Below are 18,849 nucleotides of genomic sequence, written 5' to 3' on the forward strand. Positions count from 1 at the left end.
AAAGAAGGCATTCAGTAAATCTGCCTTCTCTGTATCTTCTGTCACCAGGGCACCCACCCCATTCATCAGTGGGCCTACACTGCCTCTGGTGTTAGTTTTATCTGCCACATATTTGAAAAATCTCTTTCTGTTGTCCTTGACCCCTCTCGCCAGGTTTAATTCTAAGGAGGCCTTAGCTTTCCTAGTTGCCTCCCTACACCATCTGACAACAGCCTTATATTCTTCCCAAGTGGCCAGCCCCTCCTTCTGTGATCTATAAACTCTCCTCTTCCACTTGAGCTTGCCCAGCGGTTCCCTGTTTAACCAAGCAGGTCTTCTGGTTATCTTCCTTGACTTCCTACCTGTTGGGATGTTCTGATCTTGAGCTTGGAAGAAGCAGTCCCTGAATGCCAGCCAACTACCTTGGGCTCCTTTACCTTCAAGTACTCTGTCCCACAGGATTTCTCCTACCAATTGCTTGAACAGGCCAAAGTTGGCCCTACTGAAATCCAGGGCAGCAATTCTGCTTTCCCAAACAAATATGGCAACAAGCACTCCAGCTCTGGAGGTCCACACTGCATTTTGGTTTGCAGACATGACTACAGTATCTCTCAGTGCAACTTCCCCAACCAGCTATGTCCCAGCCTGTGAACTGCTATGTGACTGTCCTCCAGAATCACCAGTCACTACACAAAAGCTTTTAGAGAAGCTCACTCAAATGACCACAGTTTCTTTTGTTCACTCTTCCCTAATTTTGTGCCCTAAGTGCTTGGTCTGAAATTAATAAGCTGAAGACACCTGAAGCTTCCCAGGATCAACACTTGGCCAAAACATTGTTGGAGATGAACAGCCAGACACCAGCTTGCAAAGGATAATAGCTTGCCTAGGATTTCTTCTCCCTGCAGGGTGTTCACACGGGAAGTTCTTCTGCAAAACCAGCAGGTCCAGATTTTCTAAAACAGACTAAAATTGACTTCAGTTTCAAACTGGAAGCTTAGAGACCTATTTTGGTTAGGTTGTAGAGCACTTCAAATACATTAGGTGCTACCGTCACGGGGAAGTCAGTGCCAAGTATTGGAAAATTACTAGTTTGAGCAAGAACAGCTACTGGAAGCCAGCTTTTCCAAGCTAAGCACAGGACTACATTGGCACAGCCTTGCATTTAGAAATACCAGATGTGTCCACCATCACATGGCCAGCCTTGCACAGTGATGCAATCCATGTACACTAGCGCTTCCTGTACGCAACTCAGAGACTTGTATAGACTGCATATATTGAAAACGGGAATCCAGCCCAAAGGATCAGCAAAGGGATTCTAAATAACTCAGGATATTTGTTATTTTATTAAATAAGCCTGCTTTCAGCTGGCATCTCATCCCAAATTTCAGCAAGCATTAGAACTGAGTAACATTTTTCAGTGTTTCATTTCCTACTGAGAGTTCAAAATGTATTTTTAAATTTAAGGCAGAACCATAATTGTTTTTAAACAAAAACTGAATAGTTCCAAGTTTTCTCTACTCTCAACAGAAAGGGACAATTTGCTTGGTACCTCCAAACTTTGGGACAGAATTAACACATTTAATTCTTTCCAATTAGAAATTTATCCAAAGTAAAGTGTCATGGCTTGATTCTCCTTTCACATGGATGCAAACCAAAAGCAATTCCACTATAGAGAATTAAAAAGTCCTGAAAAACTAAATCTCTCCACAGGGTTTGTAAATTTGGGGTTTCATCAATGGAACTCAACTTGAAAGCTTGTCAGCACACCAGTATGTTGTGTCCACAAACACACATTAGCTCATGCTCAATCTAAACCCAACAAGCTGAAGCCTTTTGTAGCCTATCGAAGCTCAACACCCAGCACATCACAGGCTAAAACCCGCAGGAGAAGGAATCAGTCTTCCATTGCTGTAGATCTAGAGAAAACAAGTCTCCCTCTATTGCCGAAGTGGTTCAATCATCAGTAAATTTAAACTAACTTGAAAACAAGAAACGTAGATCAATGTGACTCTGCTTCCCGCATCCCTAGGAGCTCCACAGTGTTCTACTATTTCCATGTGACTGACAGCAGGCTACTAGCATACAGCTTAAGCCTTATTTAGTAAAATTTGTTAGCACAAAGCAGCCTATTTAGATTTTGTGTTCTATTTGTGCAGTGATTTCTCTATACATGTAGTAGTTTAGCACTCAGAGTGGCATTTCTTCCTCAGGCTAAAAAGCTGTCAGCAGGACAATAACACATCAGCTTTACAAGTACTTCAGATTCACCTTTTAACCAGGGTTAAAAAGGCATTTAAATACAACACGTTATTATTTCTGTTCAGAAACTGAGTAAGAGAAAATAACCAAATACTCAGAAATTAAAATTATTTTGAAATTGTATAATCAAAAAATGTATTACTAATTCCCCTTTGAGAATGGATATTATCATACGAAGTAAAGACTCACCCTAGAAAGACACAATGGAGTAAAACACAAGAAAGTCAAATCTCTTCTGTTTTTTTGACAGGGTTAGCTGCAATCAGTTTTGTTTGACAGGAATCTATAAGAACTTGGAAATCTTCTTTTCTCCAGTCACTGTAAAACTGTTCTTTAAACAAGTTGAAAATAGTTCAAAATACAATTCAAGTTGACCTACAGAAGTGCATGGGATATTCTTGCCAAAGCTAAAACAAAACAAGCAACTTATCCCACTTCAAAAAATCTACAGAAGAGTCTCCTCTTAATATTTAGGACACCGTAAGTTGCTCCAGGCAGAATGTTTAAATCTCCAAGCCCAAGTGAATGGCTGTTAGCTCTTGGGCTCAAAGGAACTTGTAAGGCGGGACATTTATAAAGCTGTTTTGCTAATGTTCAAATAGTCTGAACCAAATAACCCCCTAGGATAGGGCCCTGATGATGTATTAAACTTCTTCATTTCAATAATGAATCCAGCTGTGTTCATAAGTGAGGCACACAGGTTTAACAAACTGGAAAGATATAGTGAGACATTACCTAATAAAAACTGATACTAACAACAAAACAAGTCTCTGGCCAAGGCTGAAAATCTTTGATGCTTAGAGGTTTTGGCAACAATTGCATTTCTTTGTTTTTGTTTTTAAACTGGTTTTGTAATATCGCAGTAACACTAATTTTAGCAAGATTGGCCATTAAAAAAAAAAATCAGTCTGTATGAAATGCAATCACACTAAATTGGTTTGGTTATAAAACAGCAGTACAGCTCTTTACATCTGCTCTATGATGTTTCGTGTTATAAAAAGACCATGCTCTTATGAAGCCCAGGCAGCCAGCTTCTTCATTTCATCTTCATCCTCCGCTCTCTTCCTGGTCGATGCTGCACAGAAAGAGAGATTAACAATAACCATCATCTAAAAATATAACAGTCAGAACCATTTGTTTGTTAGCATTAGGACCCGCATGGTTCTTTTCAGTGTGAAGATCTCAGATCAATTTACGGAGTGGCGAGCTAAACAAAGGTAATGCAGTAATGAAGCTGGCGAGAGATGCCACTCTTTTGCCACGCCACTATCTCACATATAACCCTGAGGTTTACAATGTAGATCTGATGTAACTCCTGCTGAAAGACTCCCACAGAAAATACATTTAACCTCTGAAAGCTGTCACAAAGAGCAAGCATGCACCAGAATGCCACAAGTTCTCTCACCGCCACTTGAGCAGGCACAAGTGACCTGCCCTGGCCAGCTGTGCATCCTGCTCCCCTTCCAAATAGCACTGAAAGGTTCTGCATGTGCAGGCCCAGCCTTCAAATGAACTCACCCCATTTAATGAGAGGTGTCCTTTATTAAAAGGGAGAAAGAAATTCCTGAACTTATCTTTGCTAAGGTAACATCAGTTAACTGCTGTGGTCCCAGCAACACCAATTCCCAGCTCTCTTACCAGGCCCCACACATATTTTACCCAAATCTTCTATCACACATCTTTTGCATTCCCTGAACTAAAATCTCATCCAAACACTCTTCATTCATCGACCTACAAACTATATGCCCTACAGCCCCAGTTCAACCTCAGGCTGCCTCCATCTTCAGGTTGTGCGTGTCAGGGTTTGCATCCTCCAGACACCAGTGGACACTGTTCCTGGGTACAACAACCCCATGTGTGCATTCAACAGCAGCCGCTGGCTCCCGCCTGGGGCAGCTGTATGGCCGGGAGCCATTGTCTTGAGAGGGGCTGCAACTACCACCTTCAGGGACTAAAGCTGGGAGAAGGACATGGGAGACCAGGGGTCCAGTCCTTCCTCTGGAGGCGAGTGTCAGTGGCTCCTTGTGCGACTGGGAAGGTCACTGTCCCTACTCCATCTCAGCTTCCTCTTCTCTAAAATCAGGAGGGTAACACACATCACCAATTAGAAGCATTATAGAACCATTAACCATTCTTATTTTGTGGTTGCTGTGAAACAGTAAGCATCCAGTTTCAGAAAAGATAAGCTAGTTTTGCATGGCCTTAAACTATATAACCAGCTAATTTTGCCTGAAGCAGCCACACAGAGAGATGAAGTAGCAAATTAAGATGGTGAGAAGCACATGGAGATGGCCTGGGTTTCATAAAAATGTCAGCTAGCACAGCTGGATCTGGAGGAGGATGTATGAACAAGCCATAAACGCCCAGACTGCAGTTTGCCCTGGGTTTTCCTAAGTCCATTTTTTTACTAGCTGTTCTGCAATTTACTTAAGTAGATGAGGCCACAATACCAGTTTGGATATTTTAAACTGCTTCTCAGGGATTTAAGTGCTGTCTCCCAAAACACACCTAAGAGTCTTTGAGCTGAGCTTGTCTAGGCAACCTATTCTGCAGCAGAACACACCATAAACAACCTGTGCCACATGTGCATTCTCCTTGCCACCAAATATTTATACTCTTCTACGAGCACTAGTACAGGACAAGTCTCTTCAGCTGACAAAGGACAACAGGGACACATTGAAAAGTGATGTAACTGACTCCAGCTTAATCAAAAATGAACTGAGCAGAACTACAGAAAAATAAACCTACTGTTTAGTGCCAAGAATAAGTTTGTTCTATAGAAAGAGAGGAAAGGAATGACAATATTTCTTCATTTCTAATTAAAATACCAGTGGCAAGTATCAAACCACTATCCTACAAAGCTGGATCTTTGTGATGCAAAAATTTTGAATCTAGGCCAGACTCTTATTAGAAAAAAAACTAAGGATTTAATTGCCAAACAGAAAAAAGCCTTCTCAGTCCTCAGTGATCTCATTACATTTCAGTAGGAGATGCGTCAGTAAATGTGCAAGGCCAAGGTCCCAGAGTTTGTCTCCCCAAATATACAGAGAATTTGGTACTAAATGCTTTCATATAGCAAATCAGAATTCCACTCTGTTTTTTTCTGATAAACAGATAAAAAAATATAAAAAGTAATCCACAGTACTTTAAAAGTTAAAACAGAATTAAATATATATCTGGAACTCACTCTTCCCCTCCTCCTACTCACAACATGGCTTAATCATGAGAAACATAAAATGGCAAGGAAGCAGTTTACCAGGGCGAGAAGGTAGCGATGTGGACGGAACACTTGGCAACCTGACATCTCGCATTCCCTTGTTCAGTTCTTCTTGCTCCAGTTCTTCTAATTCTGCCATCAACTCATCCTAAATTCAAGGAGAACAAATTTACAAATTCATTGTCCTGACAGCGATCTCAGGCAAGGGCACATTCAACCACCATGAAGCAAAGCACTACAGAAAAAATAGTTTACTGTTGAAAACAAGTATCAAAAACCAGCATATCACGAGTCTAATTTTTACTAAGTGCAGGAGATAACAATAAACCTTAATTGAGAGCTGGGAAAAGGATAGCAGAAGTTAGAAGTAGGTCAAGGAATAAAATTAGAAAGAAAACTGAAGGCAGCGTAGTACTCGTCAAAAAAAGCAAAAGACAAAAAGATCCCTCTGTCTTCCTCAGGCATGTTCCAAATCTAGAGCCTGCACTCTTTAATGGATTCTAATTTTAATGTGTGATTTCTGCCATTTTGGATAACCACTTTCCACTGATTATAAGGCAGACTGGCATTAATCATTATGCTTCAGCCATATCACACAAGTTTATGATTATATATGATTTCAAAGCAGCACTGGAATCAGAGGAGTCCTCATGGGTCCTGTTATTCACTCCAGAAGCATGGGACACTCTTCTGGACAGATGACCTAATCCCCTTGTATAATATTAAAAATAAAAAAGCTATATACTTTCTTTAAAAAGCCAAAGACTGGAGTCCTTGGAGTCTCCTTGGCTGGAGTTTCCCAAAGAAAGGAAGCTAAATATCACATACTTGTAGAGAAATGTACCTTTGCCACGTTGATAAAATGGTTTGAAAAGAAACAATGGGCAAAAGTGTCTGAGGAAAAAGCACCTGTAGCAAAGTGAGATCTACCAGGTATTGCAATGGGTTTTGCCTACCCACTTATATAGTGCTTATCACCAACACGGAAGTTAAAAATGATAACGACATAGTCACCACAGGCCTTCCTAGGCTTACTTTCTTGTGGTTTTTATATTTTAAGGACAAAAAAAAGGCACAGTTTGCCTACTTGACCTAGTTCACAATGCAAATCCTAGGATATCATTGAAAAATTTTGGCATCAGGTCTGTATCTGATAATGCGCAATTGATGGCTGGTATCTCAAAGAAATGCACAAGCTGGTGCCCCATGTCTAACTTAGGCATTTAGCTGAGGTGCGAATGTGTCTGTACTTTAAGTGCCCTGGTCAGTGGTGTGAACACAAGCTTCTTACAAAGTTAGTATCTAAGTAGTTTTAAAGTCAATGGAAATAGGTATTTCTGAAGACCTCTCTTCAGGTGGTCATCTAACACTTGCCCACACCAAATCAGCCCTTACCAGCCTCTGCTGAAGAAGTAAACAAGAGAACAAGAAGTGTGTCAGCCATGACAGGCTCTTACAAAAACAAACAAACAAAAAAACCCCACTTATTCTCAAAGTGGGAGACACAAGTTTTAAATTCTTCTAATCCTAATCTCAAACATGGATTTAGCTTATGTTTCCCACAACTTAGGAACTATGCTGTGGAATATCACAATGGCAACAACAAATCCCATTTCTCTTCTGGAACCTGGGCCAAAAAGAGAGCAGAGGGAAGAGGTCGTGTGAACTCTCAGGTTCCAAGCTTTGCCCGCTGCAAGGGGTGTATTTTGCATTTGATTATCAGAAACAGGCCTCCTGGCAAGGATCACCCCCCAGTGAGCATCCAACTCAGGTACAACACAGCTTTTTTTCGTTTTCGCATTCTTCATGACATACACCTTGTCAACTCAGGGAGAAAGAGCCCTGATGTTTTTGCGCCTATCTGGAGCAGTAGAAATGACAAGCTTCCATCATCTCCTTACACTTGCAGCACACATGACAGAGGAAATCCAAAAGTGTGGTCAAAATGTCCTTTAAAAAAATAAATATCCTCCTCCAACCCAAGTCACCTCACATCCTAGCAATTAAGTCATTCACTCTCCTGCTCTAAAGCTGCCATGGCCTGCAAACCAGGTTTCCCAATTACTGGGCAAATACTGCAACTATTGGGCTCCTGTGCAAACGCAGGTGCTGGTAGAATGATGCCCCATGTGACAGTGCATTGTTTTCCCAGAACAAAAAGCATGCCCATCAATTTAGACTAGTATCCCTTAGGAACTTCCAGGTCAATCTACAACATGCTTACTAAGTCTAGACTCCTAAATGTTAAACATTGATGAAAAGTAAGTGACACCATATAGCTATTCGGGATGGCACTATGTTTTTCAGTTCTTTGAAGCCCAGTTTATACAGGCCAAATCCCATTCCTTAATACCAGTATTGATTAAAAGTTTCTCAAAAAGTCTGTTTACAAAGTGGAGAAATAGGAAAGCAGATAATAGGGACAAAATACAAAGAAGCATCGCTATTTTCAACAAATTGTAACTGTTCAATGAAACCCCTCCTACCCCCAGTCAAGCAAACATGATATAGCATATCTATATTTCTTTGTTGTCCATTTGGGAATGAATTAGTTGGGGAGAAAGCGAATTGTTTGATTCTTTAGAACATTCTTCAAACGATTCCTCATGCTTGGTCAATTTAAAACATAGTTAAAAACCAAACCCAAACTGGATGTGATACTGGGCCTGATCGGCAGCTCTGCATTTCACAGATTGCAGGAATTTTGAGAATATCTGACCCTTAAGTCCTCAGCCAAGATTGGGTCAGAAAAAAGTAATTTTTTGCTTAAATATACAAAGTCAAGTCCAGGAACACTGGATGAAAGCTACTGCAACAAATTAACTCAAGGAAGAAATCTGATTGCCTCCAACTGGAATTACTTCTACCTAATGGATCTACCTCTGTACAAAATCTAGAAAACAGGGAAAGGAGCTGCACCTTCAAGCGCTAAAAAAGACCTTAAAAAACTGGTCCAAATATTCAGAACTGTCAACAGCAGCCTTTCATGGCATAGGAACATGCACTTTGTCAAATGGCTGTCTATTTGGAGCACAAAAATTATATGTTTCAGTCTCCACTTGGTGTAGTACAAATTACACAGTTTAGTGACCTCCTTCCATGGTACAATTGAGAATAACAACTACAGGAATGCACTTAAAATTGCCTTTTTAAATTTATATGTAAATTAAAATATTTTTTATATTTTACATATCTAGATCTTTTATTTTTCTATAATTTATATAGTGTTTTCATATATATATGTGTGTTTATATACACACAAAAAATTATAAAAATGTCCTAGATAGGGTAAGCTAAAACTAAGGAATTTCACATGCACACCTTTTGAGAAATCGCTGGAACAAGCCACCACACAACACAATAGAGTCATTTAACAGCTAAAAACTTGCAGGCTTTACTGAAGTACTAACCTCATCAAAATCATCACCAAAGGCAGCTCGGTTCGAGATAGCGTCTGAAATTTCCTGGGCAACATCTTGCTGTTCCGTGATCTCTTGCATCAAATCATCAATTTTGTTCAAGTCCCTAGCAAGATAACATAGAAACATTCTTTAAAGATGTATCATTTAAATCCAGCAGCAGAGACTCGGAAACCTGAATAGACCCTATTTTCTTTTTAATGCCCATGGCTGTATAAACAGAAGAACTGAGAGGGAATAATTTCCCTCACCTACACCTTAATGTTTCCTGGCAAGCTTCAGTGTGTTTTAGCCAACCTAATTTCTTCCACTTTGGGATTATAACAGAAGTCAAAGCGCAGCAGTCTGTGTCTCTCTCCCTCTCTGTGCTTCTCATACCTCTACCACCCAACAGCCTCATTCCCTGGGCAGAACTCACCTCCTTCCCAAGGTCAGCATCTTTACAGACGGATCTTTTTTGATATTAAGCTTCAGCAGAACTGAGGGAACTTAACAGGACCATGCCCCATTTCAAAGCTTCCCCTTATTGTTAACTTCATTATTGCTTCTGTTCCTGTTTACTTCTTCCAGAACAACCTTTCTGATTTAAGTCTGTTTATTCAGGCAGGCAAACGCCCCATGAAACAATATAAGATATAAAAATACTACACACGCACAAAAAAAAACCAAAACAAATTACCCTCTTTTTTAGTCAGGTCTAATTAGTACTTTGAATCACACAGTCCAGCTTTTGGACTTCAAGGAAAAGAGTCCACTCGGTTTGTTCAACTAAGTTTTCTTCTGGAAAACGCAAGGGCAGAGGCCAGTCTCCTCTGCCAAAGCAAACTTAAAAAAACAGGTACCACACAGATCTCTCTAGTTAGCTGGACCTCCTTCTAAGACTTGCTGTTAAGAAAAGGTATTTTTTCTGCCAAATATAACATTAAAGCACCAATAGCATTCCTGACATTAAATGCCTGGACCAAAAACAAAGTCAAAACTGACTGACTTGATACAATAGACTGCCGTGATGAAATGGTTTAAAAATGGTTAGTAAGCCCAACTTAAAAGCTATTAGAAAGCACTTACATATTTTCATGCACTTTTTTCATAGCTTGTGCAGCATAACCCATATTCTTGAGCACTTCTGTGTTGGTGTGAGAATTTTCCAGTGCCTCTCTCTGGAACTCAATGGTCGAAAGTGTCCCATCAATTTGACTCAACTGTTTCTCATATCTCTTTTTTCTCTTCAGTGCTTGTAAGGCAGCTGGAAAGCAAAGAGGCAATGTGCACTGTGTATTTGTACAGCAAAATGCAAGGACAAGTAGTTCAGCACCGAGCCGACCTGCAGAATTCATAATTCTCACTCTCCTACCTTACTAGTAGAGAGACAAACTTTGACCACACCAGATCAGCAGCCTGTTTATCACCAACATGCTGCTGCGTGAACATGCTGCGAAGCCTCTTTTAGATTAACTCCACTTAGCACCACAGGGAAGAGCAGCTTCTTCCGCCACTGCGGGAGATCTTGAACTCCGTCCTGTGCACACAGGCAAAGCAGGGAAGACGGGGAGGAAAAAGAAAAACATCAGAGAGAAGTCAGAAAGGAGGAAATGGGAAAGAAGAGGTTGCAACACGTAAGTGAAAACTACAGAAGACAGAGTAGGAAGATCTGTCATGATAACCACATCTCCACCAATGTTGCTTTCTAAACATTGTCTCAGCAGCAGAAACTCTCAAGTATAACAGAAAGCCCAAAGGGCTCACATCAGAAAAGGACTCACATTTCTCTGGCTTTCAGCTGCACTTATTTCTTACAGTCATTAAGGAACATGATCTTTAAAGCTTACAGCTTGAAAACATACAGAATTTTGCAGATGTGGCCACAGCCAAATCCAGCTATTCCCCATTATTGTAAACTGTTGAGATTAGCCTTTTATATTTGCTAAGTTATAAGCCGCATACTTTGCCCAGAGTAAATCATTACCACAATAAATGCACGTGACAAGCAGGAGGAGAAAAGGGCCTTCTCTTGGCCTCTGGGTGTGGAACACACACCATCTTGCCACAAGCGTTTCCTGACCAATGTCCTTTCCAAACTACATGTGTGCCAGGAGAGAAAAAAAACAAAACACACCTACCCACAACCAAAAAACAACCCACAAGAGACTGTGTTAACCCACTGCTTTTTCAATTATATTAATAATCGTGTCCCTTCCCTTGCCTCTTACATTCAATTTTTATATCAGGTTCAGAGCCAGGAAGCAACAGCAGCTCTGCAGCCCCCCAACCTCAACCATCTGACACCAGCAATTACTGTTGCCGTCCTATTCAAATAATTGCCCATGCACAATAACACTGAATCCTGACACTGGGGTACACAACTTTTCAAATAAAGTTAGCATCCCTCCAAGGAGGGGGCACAGATTTATGGTGTGTAACACCACACTAAAGAATTTAGTGCTTTGTTGAAAAATGCTTAAATCAACATGGTCAAAGTTGCTCATCAAGATCTCCCCAGGTTTTGGGGGATTGTCCAAAAACCATGCATATTCTGAAAATAGAAGCATGAACTCCAGATGATGTCATGCAAATGTGAGAATTGTGAAATTCTCATGGATAATTCCAAAATAAATCTGTTTGACTTAATCACAAATAATCTTTTTACCTACTTATTATTTCCCTAGTTATTTATGCTTATTATTAGAACATGAGCCACTCTCTCCCTCTGCTTCAGTTGGATCAAAATTTGATCCTGGATTCTCAGGTTTGGAAGCCAGAGATTGCAGGTAAATGTCATGGTCTGAGACTGTGCATGACACCAGCTGTGCCACAGAAGACTCTGAAGCCCCACGGACTGAGGAGCACTAACTGATCAATGCAAAAAGGCTTCAGCTGGAATCAGCAGCTACCACAGAGAAATAACTTGCAGTCAGCATTTTTCAGAAATGGGACTCTGTAATGGTGATGTTATTATTGGCTGCTCAAAAAGAAAATGGATTTCCTCAGTTACACACAAAGCAGTTGTTTTCAAAATCCTGAAGGTTCCTGTATTAAGATTTAATTAAACCACACAAGCAGCTAAACTCTGTGACTTCACCTTTTCATAAACAGCTTGTCCTAATTACTGTAGTGCAACATATAATTTTTATTAATTCTCTTTAGCTTTACCAGTGCCTTATAGAACAAATGACTTCATAGAAAATCAATTCACACTCCTTCCTTATCAACCAAAGCATAATTCCCACACCACATTATAAGATTTTTCTCATTTATATTAAATGAATGCCCTTCACTCGCATTTTGTAATAGTAGCTCCTATAGCTAACGTATGAGAATTTCCTTGTTATTTGAACTCTGCTTTTCTGTGTTTTACAGATTATTATTCATTTTAAGTGCTTTTCTACTGTGCATACAAGCATTTTAAAATTTGTGTGCAACCCTTACAAGAACACTGAAATGCTTCACAGAAATGCCATTGCAGTATAATAACCAAGGTGAAGAAGAATGTAAATTCTGTCAAAACATAAAGAAATTGAGCAGAAAACATAAACTTACATCACTGAAGGTCTAAGAATGGCACTGAAAAGGGGTGTTACCCATTCCAAAGATTTCGAAGAAGGAAGACAGCTCAAGGAAGACGACTCTAAGCAGGCAAATGTAATTAATACCAATTCAACCAGGAAGAGGCCTTCTCCAGGGGAAAAAAACAAAGGCACCTCATACCCTATTGCTGTCATGCTCAAAAGAAGCCAACTCAACTCCTGCATTTGGTAATGAAGAGGTGAGCAACTGGCTGGGCTTTGGTACATTTCTTGCTGGTCTCAGAAGTACAGCATAAGCAGAATACAGTTCAAAGATCAGGGAACACTGCTTTTAATATGAAGTTTTATTTTATTTCCAAGACAAGTGGCCAGAATAACAGTAGACTATTCAGTAGACTATGTATCAGTATGCATATTAAGTAACTACTGTTATTAACATACAGAAGGACACTTCCAATATCAGTACTATGCTCGTACTTCACTAAGGAAGCAGAAATGGCCAGCTGGGCAATAGTAATCTTGGCCACATGAATATCCAGGTTTCTAAAGGAAAAAACACAGTAACATAGAGTAATTGTGGCACCCTCCTGTGGTTTCATGACAGATCAGAATGAGAAGAGACAGTACAGTGATAACAACATCTTTATCTGTCAAGCCCACCACCAACACCCATCAGTACAGGAATTACCCATGATCTCATCTTCTGAAGTAGAAATAAAAGAACTGTCTAGTAATCCTTAAAATTCCGAGGGGGAAATGGGTGAAGAAGGAAAAGAGCGTTTCTTCAGAAGATGTCAAAGTACTGGATCTCATTCCTGGATGCAGTTTGCAAACCTCCACTCCAATCCTGCAAAGAACTGATGGATCACAACTTCTGACCTCCCTTATACCAGAGACAACTAAAATAAATGCTACTGAGGCCATAAAAATCATAACCACCCTAAATAAGCTCATCATCAGCATTCATAATCCTTAAAACCTGTGAGGGAAGCCATATACAGTTACAGCTGAAGCACTAATCCAAGAACAATAATGCATTTGACTCGTGGTAACCACTGCAGTTCATGGCAAGACACTTGAAATTGTGATCACGAAGACCAGAGAACAATAATGCAACTCACAGAACAAAGAGACATTAAAGGCTTCCTCATATCTCCCCGCCAGAAACCGCCAACCCCAACCTGTCACACACCCTGCTGCAGGTGTGACAACATTGTCCGTGTTAACACTGACTACCAAAGCGTTGTTTGGTTTCAGCAGCATTCTGGTGACAACTCGCTCACTGAAAAGGAATGCTACAGGGCCACATAAGCCCTGCCCAAATGCACCACACAACAAGCAGCATACACTTTAAAAAGCCTACCTATTATTCCGTCTTTCTATGTAGGTTTTGTTCTCCGTAATACTATATGGCTCGTTATGGTTAAGATGTAATCCTACTCTGGATCCCTTATTTTAATTTAATTCTTTCAATTTAGACATTTTTTAGGATCAGTGAAAGATTCCAGGCTGAAACAACGCTCATTCACATGTATGTTATTTTCACAGGCGCAGGTGCACTTCAGAAAACACATTTCCTTTTAAACAGAGTTCTCAAATGCGCAGTATCACTTTCTGTCCTTTAAGTTTTCCTGTATGACCTTCAAAATATTGAAAACATAAGGCAAATTTGCAGAGGGAGCTGGCAGGTATGCACCGGCTGAAACTGAGATACTCCAAAAAGTACAGCAAGAGACACCCCAAAAAAACATTACTATCTGGAATGGGGAGAGATTAAAAGACAGTGCTAACTGTGAAAAGAAACACTGCTTATCAAGACATAACCTCTGCAGGAGAAATTCCAACACACACCATTGTTTCGAAAAGCCTCAAGTGGTCTAGCAACAGTAAGATATTAATGGGGAATTATGGAAATGTATCATGCCAAAAGCATAGCTAATTTCAGATTAGGTACAGGAACTGCAGAGATACTTCATAAAGGAGAAGCCAAAAATATCTAAGTGATGTTTCACACCTATTTGCATAGCTAACATGTTATGAGTTTTAAATCAAGCTAAGCCTACTGATGTCACATGAACCCATTCAAGACTCATCTGAACTCATGAAAAATTGCTGGTGCTTGAATCTGCTCTCTCGTGTCACTATAACTCAGACACACATGTCTAAAAATCAAATGAGATCATGCTAATTTAGTGCATTTTCTATACTTAGATATGTCTCGCTCCAGTCTCGGATACTCCTGTTTCAGTTTCCACAGGCTTCTCCACAGATACAGTTAAGGAAAAACATTAGAAGTTACCTACAAGGTCTGTTTGAAACATTCATTTTAGCAAGGCAATGGAGATTAAAACCTGTATTCTCTCATTTGTGTGTTTGTTTACATAACACTCCAAAATATGCCGGTTAGCACAGATTTCCTATGAACTATATAGTACAGTATACCAGCTAATACACTGTTATATGTAAATCAACAGCAATTAAACTGTAAAGCACTGACATATCAAATCTCCAAGAATACCACTTCATGTAAGTTCACTCACTAGCCTGCGAAATTCAAGTACTTTGGCACAGCAAAGTTAGTTTCCCTTGTTTCTTCTCTGACTATATCCCATTTTGGCTTTAGAGACATTTTTGGCATGAAAAATTCCCACTCTCTATTTTTTGTCCTACTCCACTCTCTTTACTGTCCTGAACTGCAGCTTCCTGAGCAAAAGACAAGATAAAAAGGAGCTATTTTTAACCATAATCAGCTCAACAGTCCTGTTTGCAGCATGACCACAAACAATGGCACAGATAAAGCTGGGGGAATTGCATACTGAGCATAGCACTGGAAACAAACATCTGGCATAAAAGCTTCAACTGTCAAGTGCTGCACACCTGAAGCCCAAGGCCACAGTTTGACAAACACCTGGAACCAGCATCAACCAGCCAAGTTAAAGGAGAAGCAGATCGACCTTTTCCCAACAAGTCATGACTCCTGCCTGTGCACCGCCCTCTTCTTTGCAGGTGCCTGAGCACCTGTGCAGTTGCAGACTCAGCTGGATAAGTGGAACTTAATCTACGCTGGGTAAAAAAATAACCCAGAAAAAAAAAAAAACACATAACAAAAAACCACGACATCTTACAACTGCATCCAGCTTTCTGAAACACACCCTTCAGGGATCTCTGCCGAGGAAAGGAAGGGAGCAGCACAGAGGCAGGAGCGAGGCGGGCAGCATTCCTTCTTTCCTGCAACCATGCCAGCTCAAAGTCCAGCCTTGGGACTGAGCACATCTGCATCTAAACAGGAATTGCTGCAGTCACAGCAGCAGGCCTGTTTTCTTGCATCAGCCCCCAGGCAATTGCACAGTAAATTAGTCCTGGGAGGTATCTGGTCACTTTGTCCCACAGCAAATTAGTTTTCAGGTGCATGGCCCTCCTGAACTAGCTCACTGCACCAGCACACAGATGCCAGCACCTGCACAAGGGGTCAAGACAGACACTCCAGTTGAAGCCAGGGGAGTGGAAAGTTTGGGGCCAGGAGAGCCCCGGCAGCTCCCGTGCTGCAGAGCGGCAGGCTCCGTGGCACAGCTGAATCGGCTTCACTCCCTCCGATGGTTTGTGCCTTCAAATCTGGCCCATCTTGTCCGATGCTTTTAAATCATTTCTACAGAAATGCTTTTTGCTAATCATTATTAAATGATAAAGTATTACAGATATGTTAAAGGACTAACCAAAACACCTTTAACACACAACTCCTCACAAGTTCCAAGTTACATGGCATTAACTTTTAAAATTATCCAGCAGCAGAAAAAGCAGATGAAAGAGCTACTTTCTCTTTAATAGGAAATGTTTTGCTTCTGTTTTGAAGTATTTAAAGAAAAATAAAGTGCAGAGTAGACGAACAGGACTCTACGCGACTTTAGAAAGTAATTAACTTGTTTCTCAAAGGCCTGTATATCCCCGAGACATCAGCTACCATAATTTGCTTCCCAGAGATGACAACATCAATATAAGCAGGATTCAGACCTTATTATCCCTCACTATCCTCTCCTTCGCAGCTAACAGCAGCCCACACCAGTAGGCACTAATGCTCTAAACTATCACTCATTTTTTAGTGATATCCCACACTTCCTATGTGATCTGAGAAAAATCACTTAATCACTTTGCTCCTCAGTTGCCAACAGTATATTCTCCAGCCTTCACAGTGGGGATAACGTGAATTCATCCATGAACACACAGAAGATCCTCACGTGCTTCCTCTCCTCTGCTATGTCCACAACTAATGCTCAACACCCAAGCCGTGATCCCCTTCCCACGTTTAACAGTGCTTAGCAGCACTGTTTATCCAGCCGAAACCTGCATCGACTGTGGTGCAAAACACGAAGGAAAGTATCGCACAACGAACCGCAGTCATTAAATTAGTTAAGAATAAAGCACCCTACTATCAGCTCACCACAGTGAACCCACAACGCACTCAATAGATCCCGACATCCCGAAGCCACCACCATGTCCCAGCGTACACGCACCGTGGGGACATTGACTCGGAGAAACACGAAACCCACCGCACACCTGCGGGGCAAGCAGACCCTGCGAGAACCCAAGCACCCCTATTCTGAACACAGCCCCGTCCCCAGAGCCCTTCGAACCCCGGGACCTGAAGCCTCACAAGCCACCTCAACAGCCGCCAAGGGGCCGGCAGGGCGCGCCCGGGCTGCCCCGGCGGCGGGCGGAGGGCAGCGGGCCCGGCCCGGCCCCGGCCGAGCGGACTCACCTCGCTTGTTCTTAGTGCCATACTGCCGGGCTGCCGCCAGCTCCCGCTCGATCCTCGTCTCCAGGTACGCCTGCTTCTTGCTCAGCATCTCCTCCGTCTCCCGCAGCCGGGCCAGCGCCTCCTGCGGCGAGGGCCCCCCGCGGCCCCTGGCAGCCGAGCCGCCCCCCTTGAAGAACTTGGAAATCTTGCTCATGGCGGCGGCCCCGACTCCGCACCCGCCGACGGAAGGGTCTGGGCAGCCCGACCCGGCCCGCAGGAGCCTCCCAACCTGAAACACGCCGTGACGGCACTTCCTGCGGCCGCGGGCGGCGGCTCCGCACCTGGCGGCGGGGCGGGCCCGGCCCGGGGCTGCCCGCCCATGGGCGGCTCCGCCGAGCCCAATCGGGCGCTGCCCTCTGCGGCCTCACGCGTGCTCTCCGCCAGCGCCGGGGGCAGCGGCGGCAGGTGCGGGCGAGCCCCGGGGTGAGAGGGCAGAGCAGGGCGGCGGCGGCTGCTTAGTTTGTGCTTTTCCCCCTGCCCCCATTTTCTTTCAGCCCCACGCCGCAGGAAGGTGTTTTGGGAGCGCCGGAGGCTGTGACGGCGCTGGCCGGGGCAGGACAGCCGGTGCGCCACAAGCAGGTGACACGGGCGGAACGACTCGTGATCGCATCGTGGAGAGTCGGAGGTGACACAGACCCAGGCGTCAGTCACGGGCTTTAGCGCTTGGGCATGGGAACGTGCACGGGTCTGGACTGAGAAAATAAACACTAAATTTTCCACAAGTGTGGCTGTTACAGGTGTATCGCAGAATCACAGAATCAGAATCACAGAATGTTAGGGATTGGAAAGGACCTCAAAAGATCATCTAGTCCAATCCCCCTGCCGGAGCAGGAACACCCAGATGAGGCTACACAGGAGTAGGAGACTTCACAAGCCCCCTGGGCAGCCTGTTCCAGTGCTCTGTTACCTTCACTGTGAAGAAGTTTCTTCTCATGTTTAAGTGGAACCTCCTGTGTTCCAATTTGTACCCATTGTTCCTTGTCCTGTCATTGGTTGTCACCAAGAAGAGCCCAGCTCGATCCTCGTGACACTCATCCTTTATGTATTTATAAACATCAATGAGGTCACCCCTCAGTCTCCTCCAAGCTAAAGAGCCCCAGCTCCCTCAGCCTTTCCTCATAAGGGAGATGCTCCACTCCCTTAATCATCTTCGTGGCTCTGTGCTGGCCTCTCTCAAGCAGTGTAGGTGAATCGCTAGGGAAACCTCCGCGGCGCTCGCAAGTTACAAGAGCATCTCGGACAGCTGCGCTGCCCCCACCTCTGCCGCCTGAAAACACGCCCTGCTCGGAGCGCTGACCCAGCTAATGACAAAAATAAGACACAAACAATATTCCCCTCCCCCACCATAACAGCGCCTGATGCATGAGCATCCCCAGCACCGCGGCTCTGAGCGGATTGGAACGCTGAAACGCCGCTGAAACCGACCCGGGCTCGCCAGCGCAGGTTTCCCTGAGCCCACCAGGGTCCCGGCAGCTCCAGCCCAGCCGGGAACCGGCAGTGGGACCGACACGGCCGCCCGGCCCCGCTGAGCCCCGCCCCTCCGCCGGGCCCCGCCCACAGCGCCGCCAGCCACGCCCCGAGCGGGGATCGCCCACACATCTACATAGCCTCGTGCGGCATCCCCCGTGGCCCGACGGCGCGTGCGCGGCGCTCGCGGGG

General features: G+C 43.1%; 1 protein-coding gene across 1 annotated transcript; it reads right to left on the reverse strand.

The window, feature by feature from the left end:
• Window positions 1–3,248: 3,248 nt before the first annotated feature.
• Window positions 3,249–17,344, reverse strand: CHMP4C (charged multivesicular body protein 4C; the record flags this gene model as incomplete). The annotated part of the gene is made up of 5 exons (XM_080339141.1): window positions 3,249–3,313; window positions 5,495–5,603; window positions 8,866–8,980; window positions 9,943–10,120; window positions 17,152–17,344. The coding sequence occupies 5 exons, from the start codon at window positions 17,342–17,344 to the stop codon at window positions 3,249–3,251; spliced, it is 660 nt and encodes a 219-aa protein (XP_080195267.1).
• Between the last annotated feature and the right edge of the window lie 1,505 nt (window positions 17,345–18,849).

Source organism: Nesoenas mayeri (genome assembly GCF_963082525.1).
Source record: "Nesoenas mayeri genome assembly, chromosome: 2".
NCBI classification, from domain to species: domain Eukaryota; kingdom Metazoa; phylum Chordata; class Aves; order Columbiformes; family Columbidae; genus Nesoenas; species Nesoenas mayeri.